General features: G+C 38.7%; 1 protein-coding gene across 1 annotated transcript in view; it reads right to left on the bottom strand.

Moving 5' to 3' along the window:
- The window catches only part of KCNT2 (potassium sodium-activated channel subfamily T member 2), a 239,011-nt gene that overhangs the window by 30,780 nt on the left and 188,456 nt on the right, over positions 1-19,775 (bottom strand). Inside the window, exons 19-23 of the mRNA XM_087930344.1 lie at positions 18,186-18,402; positions 15,486-15,591; positions 13,674-13,846; positions 8,737-8,808; positions 4,305-4,439 (exon numbers count right to left, since the gene is read on the bottom strand). Of these exons, the coding sequence (XP_087786470.1) occupies positions 4,305-4,439; positions 8,737-8,808; positions 13,674-13,846; positions 15,486-15,591; positions 18,186-18,402 (703 nt within the window). The remainder of the gene's footprint in view (positions 1-4,304; positions 4,440-8,736; positions 8,809-13,673; positions 13,847-15,485; positions 15,592-18,185; positions 18,403-19,775) is intronic.

The following is a 19,775-nucleotide window of genomic DNA, read 5'->3' as shown; positions in this document are numbered from 1 at the left end:
AAATTAGCAACACTCCTTAAAATAATACTTTTCTAAAAATCAATTTTGCATATCAAATTATTTTGACATTTACCCTGTTTCTCTGAAAATAAAACCTATCCAGAAAATAAGCCTGAGGATGTTTTACATGTGTGCCTAATATAAGCCCTACCCCCAAACTAAGCCTTACTTAAGGGACCTGCACAGCTGCCCGCCTCCCCATTACGTCTGGTTGCTAGCAGTGCCACAGCTATGAGGTGGGGTAATGGTGGAGCTGCCCCATGCAGCCCACACCACCTTACCTCAGAGTCCCTGCAGCCAGGCCATCCGTGCCCAGACACCTGCCTGACAACAGCAGCAGGTGCATCAGGAGCCCATGTGGCTGCCAGCTCACTTTTTCTGCATGCTCGCAACTACAATGGAGCAGGAGGCCAAATGATGTTGTGGTGCCATGGCCATGAGGCAAGAAAGGTGTCAGGGTGTGCATGGTCTGGCTGTAGGGGCCCTGAGGTAAGCTGCTGCAGGGCGCTTGGGGCAGCTCCACCACCACATCTCGTGGCACCAGTGAGCAAGCAGAAGAAGTGGGCTGGCAGCCACGTGGGGTCCTGCTGGATGGAGCTGCTGGAGTTGCCACTGGAAGGCAAGGCGGTTGTTGAGGCATGGGTGGCCTGACTGCAGGGACCTTGAGGCAAGCCAGTGCAGAGCTCATGGGGCAGCTCTTTTGCCCCCTGCCTCATAGTAGAGGCACTGGTACACCACATGGTCTCCTGCCCCATCTCAAGCAAGCAAAAGAAGTGGGCCTCCCATACATGAAAAAAACCCCACTCCCTGAAAATAAGCCCTAGTGCTTATTTTGGGGCCCCAAAGAAAATAAGACCGGGTCTTATTTTTGTGGAAACACAGGCAGTTTGCCAATATGTGATTTCTAAGCTATGAAAAAGAGACTGTTTAAACAGAGTATTTTAATATTTGATTCTGTAAATTTTTGCATATTAAAGTTCCATCTTTCTAAATTTTTGATGTTGGCTAGATCCTTACACTTCAAAATTGCTAACATTTGTTTTTCTAATAGGGTGTGAACTATATTTACTATGCCAAACTTGAACTGAAATCTTTAGTTTTTACTTGTTTCTTTTCTTAGTACAAGGAAAATCCCTACATTTTTCTACATTTTGTGTAGTTGCCAGTACATGTAGAAAGGCTGCCACCTCGTGGTTGTATGCTATAGTTAAAGTAGGAACAATCCAAACTGTTACAATTTCATTAACAAAGTAATCACACTTGCAAATGTTTTTACATTAAGGATATGTAATTTTTATTAGCTATTCAAGTACCTTTTCTGAATTGTGAAAGTAAGCTTTAAATTACATTTTTACAGTATCTGTTGGATATTTCTCTAGTGATGTGAAAATTAGTGTTAAATTAAGAAGAAAAAGAGTTATTTGAACTGCAAATAACTGCAAATAAACTGCTAGAAGGATTTTTTTTCCTTTGGATAGAAAAAAATAGAGGTGAAGTAATTGTGGACACTATAATATGAAAGCAAGAATTTTACCACTAACGTTCAGTGTTATGATGATGAGTGTTGAGTGTTTTTATCACTATTAATATTCCAAGTTAGAGATGAAGAACCTAGGCTTAAGTCATGCTGCATATATCTGGCTACTTTTGGGAACAAATTTCAAGTAGAATGTTTTCTCTATTTTTTGGGGGGGGTGGGAGGATTAAGGAATCTGAAGAAAATTTTGCTGGATGCTTAGAGGCTGTGTGAATAAAGTAGGTGGAAGTAAATGCTAATGAAAAAAGCATCCCCCAGATGAAAGTCCTTCTTAATAAGTATAGAGGACATTTTTATAGAAAAAAGATGTAAAAAAGACATATATGTTAATGAACTAGAGAAGACCTGGGCATTTTATGCATCACACACCACAACCGGACTGTGAGTAGTCCCAGTCTGGCCCACAGGGTTGGCAATGTTGGTGTTGTGGCTGGGGCATCAGCAGGATGGCATTGGAGGTAGGGACAGGGCATCAGTGGAAAAGGAGGGACAGTGTTGGTGGAGGATGGGGCTTCAGTGCAGAGTTGGCAGTAGTGGTTGGGCTGGAAGCAGCAGTGCCCCTTCACAACAGTCCTGGCTTCTCATGTGGTCCCTTACAAAAATTAACTAGAGCCTGCACCACCCAGACAGACATAGAAAAGTTGTTAGATTCTTCCGTAGAAGACACAACTTCTACTGTAGTTGAGACAGGTATCCACCCTATGCCTGTGTTAAACCAAAGAAGAATGTAGACTAGCTAGAAATGGGACTAGGCTCAAATAATTCGGCCAATACCAATAGAGAAATATTGAAGAAACAGCAAGAATTTGATTAATTAAAACAGAGAAAGAAGAAGGAGACGAAAAGACAATCAATGATGGTAGCAATAATCCCTAACTTAACTCAGGGTAACACAGGAAGAAAAACAGATGCACATGCCACTGAATTGTTATAGATAAAAAATAGGCAAACTCCACCTCACAAAGATGTGAATGTTAATCAGACTCATGCGGAATTGATTTCCTAATCTGCTCCAGTGTGGTTGGTATGAAACCCAACTGAAATACTCCAGGTAAGGCATTTCCTCCAAGGCACATGCAACCACAGCCCAACCACCTTCTTTGGAAGAAAAGAATCTGGATGAGTGTTGTCCATTTGAGTCCAGCAACAGCTTCTTGGAGGAGAAAGTGGAACATGATCTCCTGTAAGGCCAGCCAAGCCACTCCCTCCCTCCATCAAGGAAGCTAACACCATTGCATAAACCCAACCATACTGGAAGAGGGACATAAATTGCTTGATTGGCCTCAACAAACAACTTATGCCCTCCAAAACTGTTCTTGGGGAAAATGTACCTATACAGATGACAGATTTATAATCTGAAAGACCTGGGCATTTCTTTGGGAGTTTCAGGCTCAAACTATCCTTCTCTACAAATGATCATGCAGCTCACTTCTCCCAAACAAGTAATGTCCAATAAACAAATTATTGATAAGGACCTACTATATATCTTCCTTTCCTTCCAATGTTTGAGGAGTCGTCTAAAAATGATCTTCATGACCCAAACTTTTGAGGGGAGAAAGGAAATTTTCTTCCCCCACTGCTTTTTTAAAATCCAGAATGCTTCTCTTATTTTCCCTTCCTACACAAAGTAACATCTACCCAAAGGTACCATCCCTTAGCATACATTTGTGTGTAAGTATGCATAAGTGAATGTTGCATCTCATAAATCCAAATTGCTGGCTTTCTTTGCTATTCCCAGAATCTTTACTATTGTCTTTCTGCCTTCCACTTTCATAATTCTACACAGGAAATGTTTTCTTCAAACTTTCCAATTTTTCCATCATTCTTTAAATGTACTGAATTCCAAATGACACTGTTTCAACTTCCCTCTTTTTTTCCATCAAACAGAACACTCTTGTCTCAGAATGTTTTGCTATTTTATCAACGAACCGAATAATATTCTAATTTTTCATAAATTATTTCTGTTCTTATTTGATTTTTTTATTTCATCATTCCAAATATGAGTTGATAAATGGTTTGGTTATTAACTATAGTTTTATTTCTGCATCTTGAGAATTCCTAAACCTGTTCTTCATCTTCATCAGGGGCGTCAAACTCAACTTCATTGAAGGACGCATCAGGACTGTGGTTTAGCTCAGAGGGCCAGGTAGGCATGGCCGACTTGGTGGGTGTGGACAGATTGACCCCACTCCCCAAACTGATGGCATGTTTCCTCTTCGCATTGGGTAGACTGTGCCAACGCAAAGCAGGTAGACCAGGCTGAAGTTAGGCATGGCATATAGATCAAAACTAATCCGGTTATGTTCTTTGATGAGCAACAAAAGGATTACTGAGTAACCAGAAACTTATTCAAAGCAACCTACACAATATAATTAATTAGCAATGGACATCTGCTTCACTGTGACTTAACCACACGGATTACCAAGAGGTTAAATACAATATAGTAATGTATTATTTGATAACCATTCACTTGTAGGATTATTAGGCAAAATACCCCAAAATATTGTTTACCTAGTGAATATTTATATGGTCCATGGAGATGGAGCATCAAAGAGCATCAAAACAGGATTTCACTCATAACATTTGCTAGCCAATAGAACCCTTTCAAGTGAAAGATTTTATGGACATGTTAGTCACTAATGTCACTAATAAATCTGATATGATCAAATCTATTTATATTATTGAAATTATATATTTTCATGGAATGTAAATGGAACAGTGCATTTCCATAGAAACATAGGAAGTAAAAAATTGAACAGCCACTTACCTAAAGAGGGTTTGTACATTTACAATTGTCTTAGCATCTGCCATGTATTCTTCTTCAGCACTCATTGTGCTTTCCTTGTCCACCACAACCATATTGGCAGCAAATGTCACACCACATTTTAGCAAATCATCTAGACTTTTGCAACAGGACAAAAAGTTACATGAAGTCAAATATATATTGATCATAACAAGTTAGCCATATATTCTGCCAAATGCACAGTGTTATATAAAATAAAGTAATTGTGACTAAATTGTAATCATAAAGTTATTCTTAGTAGCTTCTGGGATAGATTTTATCTTCTCTACAGTATCTTACAATTGACAGGGCTCATCCCATATTACCTCTTGGCATGCCATAGCCTTTTTAATGTAGAGGGTATTTTTTTCTTATAATTTGTAGGAATGAATAAATAGAGACAAACGGACAAATGAATACCATGTTTTCAAACTGCTTAACTTGTTCCCCAAAATGATGTAGTTTGAAAAGATGAGCAGATATCAAATTCTGGTTCCATTTTATTTGTAATGAGCAAAACAGGAGCTTTGAGTATGAATGTTAGTTCTTCTCCTCTCAGAAAGAATTCAGTTCTCAAGCCCATGAGTAACTGCAATTAATTTTATCTATATTTGTTTATAGTTAAAAGTTAGGTTTTGTTCATTGCTAATGAAAGTAAACTGTTAATGTAATTTAGTACCAGATAAGTACAACCTTAGGTTTCCTTTAAATGAAGCTCTGACATTTACTATTATTATTTACAAGTTTTTATTAAATGTGAATGTTAATGATAGAGCGTGTTATAAACTATATAACCATAGGTAAGTGAGGAAGAAAAAAGAATAACTTAAAGAAGGAGGGAGAAATTGTGCAAAAGAATGTTATAATTTGTTGTGGATTTAATTGCTCAGTAATTCTATTGATAGCTGAATTACCTTCCGGACAATAATATGATCAATAAACAGAAGTGACTAAACCTGCTAATAACAATGAAGGGTGAAACATTTACATGCTTGAGAATTTATATTAAAAGTTTATCTTAAATCAAAAAATCGTATTTCCTAAGAGCTTAATTAAACTCCATTCTAAATCATTATGATGAAATGATTTTTCTATGCAGTATTAATCTGCATCAAAGGAGGAAGACAAAATGTAAAAATAGTTCACATAACATAACCCAGACAAGGCATGGTATAATTAAAGCTTCTTGACTCCGGGGACATATTTGGTAGAGAAAGCACATTCCTACTATCATAGGCCATCTATTCTTCCTCACTACAGCCAGTTGATATCTTTTATTATTTCATTCTACATATATTTTCACTTCGATGAAATTATATTTATATATTACAGGGAATCCTAGATTTATGACCTTTCATTTAACTTCTGTTCAAAGTTATGATGCCACTGAAAAAAGTGACTTACAGCCAGTCCTGGCACTTACAACCTTTGCAGTGTCCTTATAGTTATATGATCAAATTTTAGGCACTTGACCAGGGGTCTTCAAACTTGACAGCTTTAAGACTTGTGGACTTCAACTCCCAGATTTCTTCCTCTTGTCATGTTAGCTCAGGAATTCTGGGAGTTGAAGTCCACAAGTCTTAAACTTGCCAAGTTTGAAGACCCTTGCACGTGACAAACAGCATGTATTTACTTCAGTTGAAGCATCCCAGGGCTATATGATCACCATCTTTGATATTTCCAGGGGGTTTCAGACAAACAAAGTCAATGGGAAAGCCAGATTCGCTTAACAGTTACAGCAAAAAAGGTTGTGAAATCATATATGACTAATTTAATAACTGCATTGCTTAGCGATGGATGTCCAATTATGGGCATGACTTAAGGACTACCTATTAATTATACACATATTCTCTCCAGGATTAACTCACCTCCTATTTATCAATCTGAGGAAGGAGTTATAATGCTGTATCTCATTTAGGATGGTAAAGCAGGGGTCCCTGACCCCTGGGCCATGGACCAGTACCTGCCTGTTTTCTCTTCGGAACCAGACTGGAGGTGGGAGGCTGGTGAGCAAGCGAAGCTTCATATGTATTTGCAGCCACTCCCCAATGCTAGCATCAATACCTCAGCTGCATTTCAGAACATCAGGTATTAGATTCTCATAGGGGTGCAAACCATACTGTAAAAGGTGCTTTTTCAAGAGGCAATTGGGCTTTCTGTGTTTTCTTTGCAGATGTTTTGCTTTTCATCCAAGAAGCTTCTTCAGCTCCAAGCTGAAGAAGCTTCTTGGATGAGAACCTAAATGTCTTCCAAGGAAAACCAGAAAGTCCAGTTGCCTCTTGAAAAAGCACCTTTGGGACAACCATGACCTGGATGACTGAGAATCTCCACAGACATCTTACTGTAAACTGAGCATGTGAGGGATCTAGGTTGCATGCTCTTCCTGCCCACCCCACCCCAGTCCATTGAAAATTTGTCTTCCATGAAACCAGTCCCAGGCCCCCAAAAGGTTGGGGACTGTATGGTAAAGAAAAGAATAATATGGAACTTTTTTGTTAAAAGTGCCATTATGAAAGTGGAGGATTGGAAAAGCATTTCTTTTAAGTGACAATGTATTTTGAACTATATCTCCCATTGCTTTTCTCGCTTTGTTCATTATCAACAAAATTGTTTCAAACATTTTTCTATGCATTACATCCTTTGAGTGCCCAGTTTTATCTAAAATGTATAAAATAAATTAGGAGTTGCATCAAATATGTTATGAGGCACTTTTCTTATACTAATGATCTTTGAGGAGGTACTAAAGTAAAGTGAGTTCTCTGGTGAGTGTAAAATAAACCAATTAAAACTTTGGCTTCTTGCCATGTAATATATGAAACAGCTGTTGGGTACAAATATATTCTGTAATAAAAAGTATTAGAACAACCATATGTAGTATCTTTCCCATCTTTAAGAAAAATCAAAAAGATACAATTAAAAAAACATTTTATTACAGACTATTATAAACAAAAACAAGAAAGATACTTTAAGTTTGAGCCATGCGAAGTTAATTCTGAGGAAAATAGGATAAACAGCAATATATTGAAGAGTTTTTCTTCTTCGGGATCATAAAAATGAAATGAGTACCTCAAAGTGAAGCATCCTGTTTGATTTATGGTAAATTCTACATTATCTTAAAATAGCAGCTGCTGGTTCAGCTAAAGTGTAAACTTTTGTTTTAAAATAGGTTTAAAAAAAAATCAAAAGATTGGATTGGGGCTCTAACTGTTTGTAGCAACTGCAATTCCAGTTTGGGTAGACCAGAGTAGAGGTGGGGATATCCTAATGCAGGGATCCCCAACCCCTGGTCCATGGACTGGCATGCCAGGAACCGGTCCATACAAACAAGCAAAGCCCCATCTGCAGGATACAGGCAGCATGCAAAACCATACCCCCTTCAGTCCACAGAAGAAAACCTCTCCACATGGAACCGGTCCCTGGTGCCCATAAAGTGGGGCGGGGGCACTGTACTAATGCACAAGGAGAACAGCCAATATGCATTTTATTTTATTTATTTATTTATTTATTTGATTTGTCAATTGTTTACAAGATAATAAGTATAAGTGTATACATAGTTTTGAATACATGAAATGGGTACATATAAGAAAAATAAAAGAAAAATAAAAGAAACAATAGGACAGGGACGGTAGGCACGTTGGTGCGCTTATGCACGCCCCCTAGAGACCTCTTAGGAAAGGGGTGAGGTCAATAGTAGACAGTATTTTACAAACAGGGTTTATCAATTAACCCCAACCCTTGCATAAGGACTTGGAGATGAGAATTCCTTACTACACAACCAAACAATGGATCACCAGGTTTTAGAAATAATTCAGAAGTGGATGAAAGTGGAAAAATATTGAATTAGCCCAGCCCAATTCTTGTGCAAATTAAAGTTTTTTAGAAAGGTGGTTTTCCGGTCTCAAAGGTGCTTTTCCAAAAGGCAACTTGACTTTGGTTGGGTTTTTTTTCCTTGAAGGGAAAAAGAAACAAAGAAAAAAACAAAGAAAACCGGTTTTATGGAAGAGCAACTTTGGGACAACCATGGCTTGGATGATTGAAAATCTCCATAGACATAGTTCTCCAGTGTCTACTTAACTCAATCATTTATGGAGAGCTGATGTAATCTCAGCAGATCCATTGTGCCTACTGTGTACATATACTATCAAACATAGAGTTACTATATACAAATGTAACGAATAAATGGATGAAGACTGAATTGCATATCAATTCAACTGTAGATTACCATGTATAAAACTAGAGGCCTCTTTTTAAAAAGGAAAACTTAATAAGCAATATAAAAGGTTCAGTATGTTGAACAAGTAAGCATGCAACTATACAACTTCAAAACACTAGCACTACATCAAAGCATGCAACTACATGGTACTTGCACACTACAATACGTTACAATATTTAGTGCACCAAGAATCATTTTACCTACTTGTCAATAGAGCCCACCATGTAGTAAACCATTGGAAACCAACAGATTGCATCCAGAAAATGCATATCTGGCCTAAATAGCAGATGGGTCACAAAGTGAAAGATAGTATCACAAAAATTGTGTGGGTACTGGAAATTATTTAGTAATAATTATGTTAAATACAGTTTAATTGAAAAAGTGGAAAAAATCCTCTAATATTGCTAATGATTCATTTCAACAACCACGTTTGCCTTTTCAGTTTCTTCATTAGTTTGAAAAACGTTACAGTGTGTAAAACTCTGCTTGATTTCTCATACACATTTCATCTAACAGATAAATTTTTAGAGACATTCTTACCTATTGAGAACCATTTTTTTGGTGTGTGTGAAAAATCCCTTCATATATTTGGTGATTATTTAACTAATTTCTCTAACGAAGTTATGACTTCAGGAGGAAGAGAGATATACAGGAGGTGGAGAAGGTTGGTAGTTTTAAATTTCTGGGCACTTATATCTTGGAGGATCTCTCATGGACTATGAATGCTAGCATGCTTATGAAGAAGGCACAGAAGAGGCTGAACTTCCTGAGAATGCTCGGGAAGATAAATCTATCAGTATCTACTTCTGTCCTACTACTGCAGCACCATTGACAGTGTCCTGACATACGGCATTCTTGTGTGGTATTGGAGCATCTCTGCAGCGGACAAAAAAGCTCTACAGAGAATCATTAAAACTGCCCAAAATATCATTGGGCTCCAGCTATCAGCCCTGGATGACATCTTCGCATCTCACAGTTTGAGGAAGTTGCACAACATTCTCAGAGACTCTTCCCATCCTGCTTACAATCTTTATGAACTGTTGCCTTCTGGCAGAAGATACAGAACAATTAAAACTCGGATCACATGTTTTCTGAATAGTTTTTATCCCAGAGCTATAATTGCACTTAACAATGAACTTAAGGACCACCATCAATGAGCTGTTGGACAGTATTACTTGGTCTGTTGTGTGGATGCTTGTGTATTTTAGGAGGCGGAGAATTTTGGTGGGTGGGGATGTGTTTGGGGATTGTCATGTGTGCGCGCATATTGAGTCTGGTTTCTGGGTGTTATGTGAATTTCGTTGTATGTATACTGTGTATATACGTACAATGACAATAAAGAATTCAATTCAATGTGCACATTTCTGCCTTAAGTAAGCAGACAGACTACTTTGGCCTTGCAGGATAGGCATCCTCTGGGTTCCTTCCATTAATTCCTTCTATCAGGACCCTTCAAGCCTGCCTTCCTTGTAGCTGTGCCGGTGTTCTGGAATGAGGTGCTCCCCGAGATCAAGATGGCCCCCCATTCTGCTATTGCCCTTGGAGAGGGAGGGTGTGACCTCATCTTTCATTTCATCTGGTCTGTCACACTTGCCATCTTTTATTGATTTTGATGTACAGGAAGTCCCTGATTATAACAGTTTGTTTATTTGTGACCATTTTTCACACTTACTTGTGACCATTTACTTGTGACCATTTTTCACACTTACGACCGTTGCAGCATCTCCAGGGTCACGCGATTAAAATTCGGTTGCTTGGTAACTGATTCATATCCATGACGGTTGCAAGTGTCCTGAGGTCATGTGATCAGCTTTTTATTGCCTTCTTATAAGCAAAGTCAATGGGGAAGCCAGATTTACTTAACAACCGTGTTACTAACTTAACAACTGCAGTTAGTCACTTAACAACAGTGGCAAGAAGGCTTGTAAAATGGGGCAACATTCACTTAACAAAGTCCACCCGGTGTATCATCTTCTGCTTAGCAACAGAAATGTTGGGCTCAATTGTGTTCATAAGTAGAGGACTACCTGGAATAACTTTGTTTGATGGTTGTGAGATATCCAAAGTCATTTGGAGTTGGTTTTCAATTTGGAACAATGTACGTATGCAAATAAAAGCTACATTTGGTATTGTATAGCTGGTTGAAAAATACAAATTTGGTTATGGCAAAGAAGGCGATGTCTATTGTGCTTAATAGATATTATGCATGTTTTCTCGACTGGATTTCTCATTATCTCCCAACTTGGCATGGGGAGTTATTAGGGATGTTTTCTTTAAAAAATTGTATTAAGTTTACTTTACAGTTTAAATAACAGTTTACAAGTATTTCCTGTTTCAAAATACATTGTAGTATGGTGAGTACAAAAAGAGCTGAATGGAATGGTACCAATTCCATGGCATTTAAGCAATAGTGAGGCACACAAATAGATATTTCTTACGCTTATGGGGATGACTAAGGAGTTTACATGTAAACTGTATTTATTACAAACATAAAAAATGATCCCTAAAATATCTGTTATGCTGGATGTTGGATCTCATAATAATTGGTGCTGGGAGTGTTGATAAATTTCCTCCAAAAAGGAAAAAAAGGAAATACAGCTAAAAGCCATAAGGAACTATGATGAAATGCAATTAAAACTATAATAGAGAAATCATATCATATATCAAAGTTCATGTAAAGTATTTAAAATATGAGCCTTAAAATTTCACTTAAACACTAGAGGGCCCTATACTTCTACCTTAAAAATATCAGTGTACAATGAGATTTCCAGTTAAACTTAGATATAATATTAAACAGGGAGGGAGGGAGGGAGGGAGAGAGAGAGAGAGAGAGAGAGAGAGAGAGAACGAACTCCTATACAAGAGAGATCCGAAACATCTACAAGAGTTGATAGATTCAAGATACCAATGATTATATATGGGAAGTCCTTGACTAATCACAGTTTGCTTAAACAACAGTTTGAATTGATGGCCTCTGAAAGTCAGTTAGAATATATACTTAAATTTATGATCATGTGTTTGCAGTTTGGGTGCTTGACATTGGCTCCCCATTTAGGACAGGTTGTGGCATTCAGGGGTCACATGATTGCAATTTGTTATGATTTTTGCTGGTTTCTGGCAAAACTTACCATTGGTAAGGCTGGACTCGCACTTACAATTGCATCACTGGATTTACAACCATGATAAAAATTATGGTAAAATAATTGATGACTCAATTTACAATTTAAAATGACAACTTATGGTGGAAATTCCATTCCCAATTTTGGTCATAAGTCGAGAACTATCTGGAGTTGGCTTTTCTGCATTATATGGCATAAAGTAGGAATGAGCAACATTCAGGTTCATACCAGGTTTTGTACACGGCAAGGGCTACATTTCAAAAATAGGGATCCATTATTTGACATTTCAGGGATTTTAAAGGATGTGGTAAGTATACTGCAAGAACTGAAAACATGGCAATAAGTACTCTAGGAACTTCAAAAGAGATGGTGATATGCTGTGGTTGTTGCACCTCTGGAATAAGAAATAAAAACCTAACCCTGTACTTTCTCTGGGTGCTTAAATTGCCAGAATGTGAAGCAACTGGGCACATTTGAAGTGTTCAGATATAACTTTCACTAGAGACATATTGTTAATATATGTTTATTGGTCCAAAATTTTTTAAAAAAACAAATTGACATGATGTCTGCCAAGAATGGATGAGTAGCAGAGAAAGATTTTTTAAAATCTTGACTGGAATATTTTAAAGATCCAACAATTCAGATAAAGTTTTACAGATTTTCTTTATGATTTCATGCTACAGTGATGTCAAAATTAGATTTCTTTTTCAAGAAAATGGCATCATGATCTTTTGCTGTTTACAAAATCATCTTCAATACAACTTATTTCCAATACCAATAGGCAAGTACATACAGCCCATAGCCTGGAAAGTTACTTAAATAATTGAGGCAAAATCCCTCCAACTAAAGTAAAATAGCAGTAGTGGTAGAATGATGAGGATAGTACTAATATAATATGAAAACTTTGTTTAACTTACTTAACCTAAACAAATTTCCCCCAAAATAAGACCCGGTCTTTTGGGGGGTGTCTTATCTTCAGTGTGTGTGTTGTGTCTTTCACTGACTCACTTTGTGGCAGCAGCATCAACAGCCCCACCTAGCAGGAGCCCGCTGCTGGTTTGCGCACGTTGCCCCCAGGCTCTGTTTTGCTGTCAGAGGCCTGCAGAAAAGGTCTCTGCAGCTGAGAAATAGGCTCTGGACTGATGTGTATGGCACCCTCGGCCTCATGTCACCATCAGAGGCCTTCAGGAAAGGTCTCTGCAGCTGGCAACAGAGTTCCATATCAGATGATGGCAAAATAGAGGCGGGGGGGGGCGAAGCATGCAAGCACTGACAAGCGGCCACAGAAGTGGGCTGGCAAGGCAAGGTAGGTGTCAGGGTGTGCAAAGCCTGGTAAGTAGGGCAGTTCCACCACCACCCCCATCCCCATTCTAGGTTCATTTTTATCCGTGCACCTTGCCCCACCTGGATTGGGCAGGTCTTAACTAGGGCTTATTTTGGGGGGTAGGGCTTATATTGGGAGCAAGTGTAAAAATCAAGCTACAGCTTACTTTTGGGGTAGGTCATATTTTTCAGGAAAACATGGTATGTATAGGAGAAAAGGAGGTGGAACTGGGGATAGAGCAAAATGTGTCATCAGTTTAGCCTCTCAGACTCTTAAGTTCAGCTTCTCAGAGTCTTAAGTCTCATCCCTACTCCTGAATTTCATTGACTTTATATAGCACTAATTTAGTACTGACCATTAGCTGACCAGATTCTTGTGTATAACCTTCAATATTGTTTATATTGCAACCTACATGAATGATCCTGATTCTTTTTGCCTGATACTATGGCATCCAAAGTCATTTATCTGTAGCAAAATTATATCTCGGTATTTCAAATACTGAGTATTTCTATCTTTGATGCATAAAAAAAAAAAGATATTTCTCCTATAAATGACTGTCTCCAAGTATTGGTGATGAAATCCTTCTGAATTAAAACATGTTTATTAAATTTGCTATCAATGATACATAATACATACAAAGTTCTAGTTCCAAATCTAAATATGTACCTCTGAGATAAAAGAGCAAACATTCTACTTACGGATTATCCAGCAGCAACACAATTGGATTGAGTTCTTTCTTTGGTCTGTAATAAGCCCTGAGAGGTACAATAAAGTTGTAGAGTCCATTTCCTGCAGTCTCCGCAGCAACTATAATGATTCTGTTTTTGAATCCATAAGCTTTGGCATCTTCATAGTAATTATGCTGGCATCCCTAAAATCAATTAATTAAAACAGACCCCAGAAAAATCACAGGAAAAAATAATAGTACAATAGCTATCATCTGTTTGTTGTAAAATTTTCTTGCTTCTCAGAAAATGTTTTTAAAGTATACCTCATAGTATAGGTATGCCTCAAAGTATACCTACAGTAGATTGAAAGTATTTGTAGCATTTTATGTCCAGCTTTTAATTATTTAAGATATATTTAAATCTTCACTAGCTACATCTTTAAGGAAAGCCTCACATTTTAAATACTGGTGTGTACTATACACTAATTCCATGCTATATTGGCAAAACTCGTTATAATAAGCCTCCCTGAAAAACATGGAAGATTTGGTTTTATATTTCCCTGGTGGGATTGGAAATGGATAGGAAGCTTATATAATGTGGCATACAGGTAATCCTTGATTTACAACCATAACTGGGACTGGAATTTCTGTTGTTAAGTGATGTGATCTAAATCATGATGTTAGATAACCACATTGTTTGGTGACAACAATCCCAGAAATCCTATTTATTGCCATGATTACAGACCCACAAGTCCTTAAGCAGGAAGAAGTGAAAGTCACAGGTAAGAAGTGCAGGTCTGCCATAATGGGCTGGCAGAGTCCCTGGGAGGCCCAGCACAGGGTGTACCTGTGTTATGGGGATGCTTTAGTCTGGCACAAGTGCAAGAATAGACTGTGACCCAGAGGCTTCTTGGTATGCCCCAGTTCTGGGGCTACAAAAAAATTGAACTGTCTCTGGAAGCCTCAGTAGCCTTTCATAAAGTCAGGCCAGGCACGTCCTCCTCAGCAGCAGGAAGATGATGTGTGAGGCAGGTTATATGAAGTACAGGATGGGAGGATTTGCAATGTAGTAGCTGACCACAGTATGAGGCTTGAGGAGACATTTGTCAGTAGCATTAGGACTAAAATAGAGACTGCTCAGGGGTTTTACTTGAATTTCAGCCTCAGTACTCCCCCAAGGATTGCCCTTATTCAGGGTGCATGAAAGGACATAGATAGGGGAGAGTTGAAGTGCCCTGCAGTTTTAAGTTAGGTGGGCTGCCAAGTGCACATATTTTGATCATGATACAATGCAATACTGGCACTGTAACAGCCATAACTTTGCAGACCAGTGGTAAGTCCATTTTTTTCAGCACCATTGCTAATTTTGAAAATTCACTGACTGAATGGTTGTAAGTTGAGAACTATCTGTACCAAACAAGAGAACCATGGATGAGAAAATATTTTCCTTTCTCAACCTGCATCGCCTCATGCTGAAATAAAATTGGGCTATGCTTAGCTGTATATAAGCATACAAAAGCTTTTTTAAAAAAAACAAAGCTAGAATTTGAGCACTTGACGTTGCAATTCTATTCACAACAGTCACTGAAACTGGAACCCAGCCCAAGTTTTAAAATGAAATTCCATTTCAGCAGGAATAATACTTTAGGATGTGGGTGGATTATTCTCTTAAATTTAATATGACCACAGTGTTTTTACAGCCATACGGTTGATTTATCCAATAGAATGGTGAACAAAACCACAACTTGAAGTGACTCAGTATTAATTTTGCATTCAAAAATGTGGTTTAAGTGCTTTTCTTCTTAAAAACAAATATATGCACAGCAGTATTGTATCTACATACCTTATCTAATCTCAGGCAGCAAAATGGCACTTTTTCATGGAGCAAATGGCAGAAAGTAGGAGAACTTCCTATGTAAGGTGAATAAGGGGGATAGCCTTTCAAATACCTAGAAGAAAGAAGAGTCTGATCTCATTTTTTGCATTCAACAGCATATGCACACCCGTTCCTTTTGCTTCTTTTGTCTGACATGTACAGCGACTTCTCTTTTTTAAGCAGACACTTGAGAGATACTTAACACTAAATCCTGTAACTCTAAAGCAGCATAATGCCTCTCTAAACAGCCAGTTGTTTCTCGGTGTGAAATCTCTCTCCTCTTGAACTTTCTAATGTTCAGCCATGACTCAAATAGGGATGGTGTGTATTTGTCTGTGTGCAATAAACTTGCTACTTTTTGGAGTATTTACTGTACTTTTTTGCTGTAACTCCTAGAAAGTCTCACTATTCTCAAATATGAGGGTTGGTTCACTTACTAGTTATATAAGTTAAATAAGTGGCTGTATTAATAACATCTCCGATTGTGTGATCTAGGATTATTTATTTAGCTTTTAGCCATGCTTATTGTTTAAGTCAGTGGCCCCCAACTTTTTGGGCATCAGGGACTGGTTCCATGGAGGTTTTCCTGGAGGGGGTGTAGTTTTGCATGCTGTCTGCATCCCATGGATGGAGCTCTGCTTGTTTGTGCAGCCCAGTTGCTGCCATGCCGTGGACCAGTGGTGGTCCATGGACTGGGGATTGAGGATGTCTGGTTTAACTGGTTTAATTGTGGCTTTATTGTACGCCACCCAGAATCACTTTTATCGAGAAGGGTGGCCATAAAAAACTGATACATAAATAAAAATATATAATAATATAACGCCTAAGGTGGCCTTATTTTGCTTTGATTGAGACACTTTGGGTTGCAAAGGTCACAGCGTTGAAATCAAGTGGGAGGGTCTGGTTTAAGCAACCTAGTGTGTCTCCCTGTGGGTTGTGTGGTATCACCTCATAGGCTCACTCCGAACTTGCAAAAGCTTCTGCACACAGCAGCATCTTTTGCACATGCACAGAAGTCCCTTCTGCTTTTGCAAGCACCAAGGGAGGCTGTAAAAGGAGCCTTGGAAAACGATCACCAATAACAACATTTCTAGAGGTGTTTTGCTGAATCCTTTGTCAAACCAAAACTATTTAATCAGTATTTACACCAGCATAAGAGTTACCCTGATTCCAATACAATTGCACCCGTGCTTGGTCATTGTCATGGAGTACTATGTAACTGAATGGAATTTGAGTGTCTTTTCATTTTATATTTTAATTTCAGTTATATACTGTAAAAACTGAATTATTTTATACTGTAAACTGATTGTAAAAAGGGGCACAAGGGCACAGCTTGCTTGTCATGCTGAGCTTGTCAGCTAGAAAACTGTCCATCTGGTTTGAGACCCAAGCACTGCACGACAGGGTGAGCACCTATTACTTGCCCCAGCTTCTGCCCACCTAGCAGTTCAAAAGCCTGCAAAGGTGAGTAGATAAATAGATACCACTTTTGGTGGGAAGGTAACAGAATTCTGTGCACCTCAGCATATAGTCATGCTGGCCACATGACCATGGAAAGGATCTTCATCCAATGCCAGGTCTCTCAGCTAAGAAACAAAGATGAGTATTGTCCCTTAGAGTCAGATATGTCTGGACAAGGGAAAACTTTATTTTTACTTTATTGTGAACTATAAAAGTATTATATGGCTTTGCTGCTGTTTCTCATTGTTTCCTAATTTCATCTTGTTACTATCAGACCCTTCAGACTATGTCTGCACAACATATGGCATCAGTGTTTGTTTTTTTTTTTAATTAATACATTCACTGTGGCCACTCTGATGTTGCCACTGCTCTGCTAGTCAGAAAACAGCTGGTTTCTGTGTCAGGTTGTGGCTGATGAGGGGAATTTTAATTCATCAATGTGGTCCATTCCCCATTACGGATTGCGTAGGCCTACTTTAACCCAAGCACAAGCAGTCCTTGTTTAGCAATTGTTCAGAGTTATGGCAATGATGAAAAAGTAAATTTGTGGTCATTGCAGGAGTGTAAAGCAAGCAAAAACTGAATTAAGATCACAAGCACAGTCGCGGTTTCACTAGGGACCCCTTCATTTAACAACTGAACAGCTAATCCTGATTGTGGTTGCTAAATGAGACTACTTGTATATATTGTGGGGCTATCACCTCTCAAAACGACTTTAGCTGAAGCCGTATTCTTTTTACTTTGTTTCTAAGTTGCCATGCATATGGGCGGAGGGAGGAACTATGGGGGTGGGATAATTTCCTCCCAGGTGCTAGACATAACAGCAATAAAATCTGTGCAAATCAAGGTTATCTCAATGAGAACTCATAACAGCTGGAGGGAGTAGCTGAGTAGTCTGCCATCTATCTGGTTGGTCAACATAACCAGTGACACTAGGGGTGGGTGGGCGATACCTATATCTTTTATTATACTGGGAAATATTTAGAGTTGGATTTACATGTGAATGTGCCGATATGATGTACCCAATAAAATGGATTATTGAGAAAGCTACAGTCTCAAAATCTTGAATTGATTGGGACCACTACTCGGTACCATGACAAGAGCTATCTGGAGATGTCTCAAATGAACTCTGCAACAAGCTACTAATTTCCCTTTTCTGCATTGTTGTGTTTAAAAACATATTCACTTAAAGTGCACTTTACATACTCCAGACCATTCAACACTTCTTCATCAGAGGGTGTGGCTTCATCTTCGGATTGATCATTTAAGATATCACAGCTATGAAGTGCCGAAGTGTCTGCAACCTCCAGAACAGGTGCAATGCTTGGCCTTCTGCCCGTTTTAGGTGCTTCTGAAGGAAGAGTTAATGTAGCTGCGTTTGGAGATCTACAGCCTGTATCCTGCAAATCTATAGCAACGGTACCTGGGGGCAGAAGACAACAGACGAAAATGAAAATGATTTAGGATTTGAAGGGAGGAGGGAGAGCCATATCAGCATACTGTAAATGACGTACTCTTCCATCTCTTCATAAATGACTTAGATGAGGGAGTAGAAGGGGAAACTCATCAAATTTGCAGATGACACTAAGCTGGCAGGAATAGCCAATACCCCAGAAAAAAAAGCTTGGGATCCAAAAAGACCTTGACAGACTTTTGAACAATGGCCCCTATCCAACAACATGTAGTTTAATGTGGAGAAAAGCAAGGTTTTAACCTAGCCAGGAAAAACCAAAGGCATAAGTACAGAATAGGCGAAACCTGGCTCAAAAACAGTAACTGTGAGAGGGACCTTGGAGTCCTAGTGTACTATCATTTATACATGAGCCAGCAGTGGGCGGCGGCAGCCAAAAAAGCTTATACAATCCTTGGTTGTATCAACAGAGGCTTAAAATCAAATTTGTGATGAGAAGTATTTGTACCGTTTTATAAATACTGCATCCAGTTTTTGATTACCACATTACAAAAAAGATGCTGAGACTTTGGAAAAGGTCAAAGAACAGCAACTAAGATGATTAAAGGCCTGGAGACAAAAACATGTGAAGAACAGTTGCAGGAATTGGGTATGGCCAGAAGGACTAAGGGTGACATGTGGGTCTGCCATAAAGAATAAGGGGTCAACTTCAGTGGTGGGATTCAAAAATTGTTACTACTGGTTCTCTGGGCATGGCTTGGTGGGTGTGACATGGCTTGGTGGGCGTGGCACGGGAAGGATACTGTAAAATCTCCATTCCCACCCCACTAACCTGCTTTCCAGCTTCCTTCTCCTGTGCAGGGCAACAAAAGAAAACCCAGCCGATCAGCTGGGACTTGGGAGGCAGAGAATAGATGGGGCGGGGCCAGTCAGAGGTGATATTCCAAACTACTCAAAATTTCCGTTACTGGTTCTCCGAACTACTCAAAATTTCTGCTACCGGTTCTCCAGAACTGGTCAGAACCTGCTGAATATCACCTCTGGTCAACTTATTTTCCAAAGGTCCAGAAGGCAAGACAAGAAACAATGGATGGAAACTAATAAAGAAGAGAAACAACCTGGTATTAACCAGAAACTTCCTAACAGTGAGGATTAACCAGTAGAACAGCTTGTTTTCAGAAGTTGTAGGGGCTTCATCCAAGGTCCCTTCCAGCTCTATTCTGTTTGATTGAGATGTGACCATGAAAATTAAAAAGCCTATCAAGGAGGAGTGTACAAGATTTTAAATGCTAACAAACCTGGATGCAAAGTTTATTTTGAATATTTAGAGCTGGAAGCAAAAAACCCATCTGAGTGTTTTGTTTCAAATTCAGAACAAAAATATA

The sequence above is a fragment of the Pseudonaja textilis genome, chromosome 3, assembly GCF_049901715.1.
Source record: "Pseudonaja textilis isolate UNSWEBS1 chromosome 3, rPseTex1.2, whole genome shotgun sequence".
In the NCBI taxonomy this organism is placed as follows: Eukaryota; Metazoa; Chordata; class Lepidosauria; order Squamata; family Elapidae; genus Pseudonaja; species Pseudonaja textilis.
The sequence above is the reverse complement of the archived record's forward strand: the minus strand, read 5'-3'. Positions and strand labels throughout refer to the sequence as shown.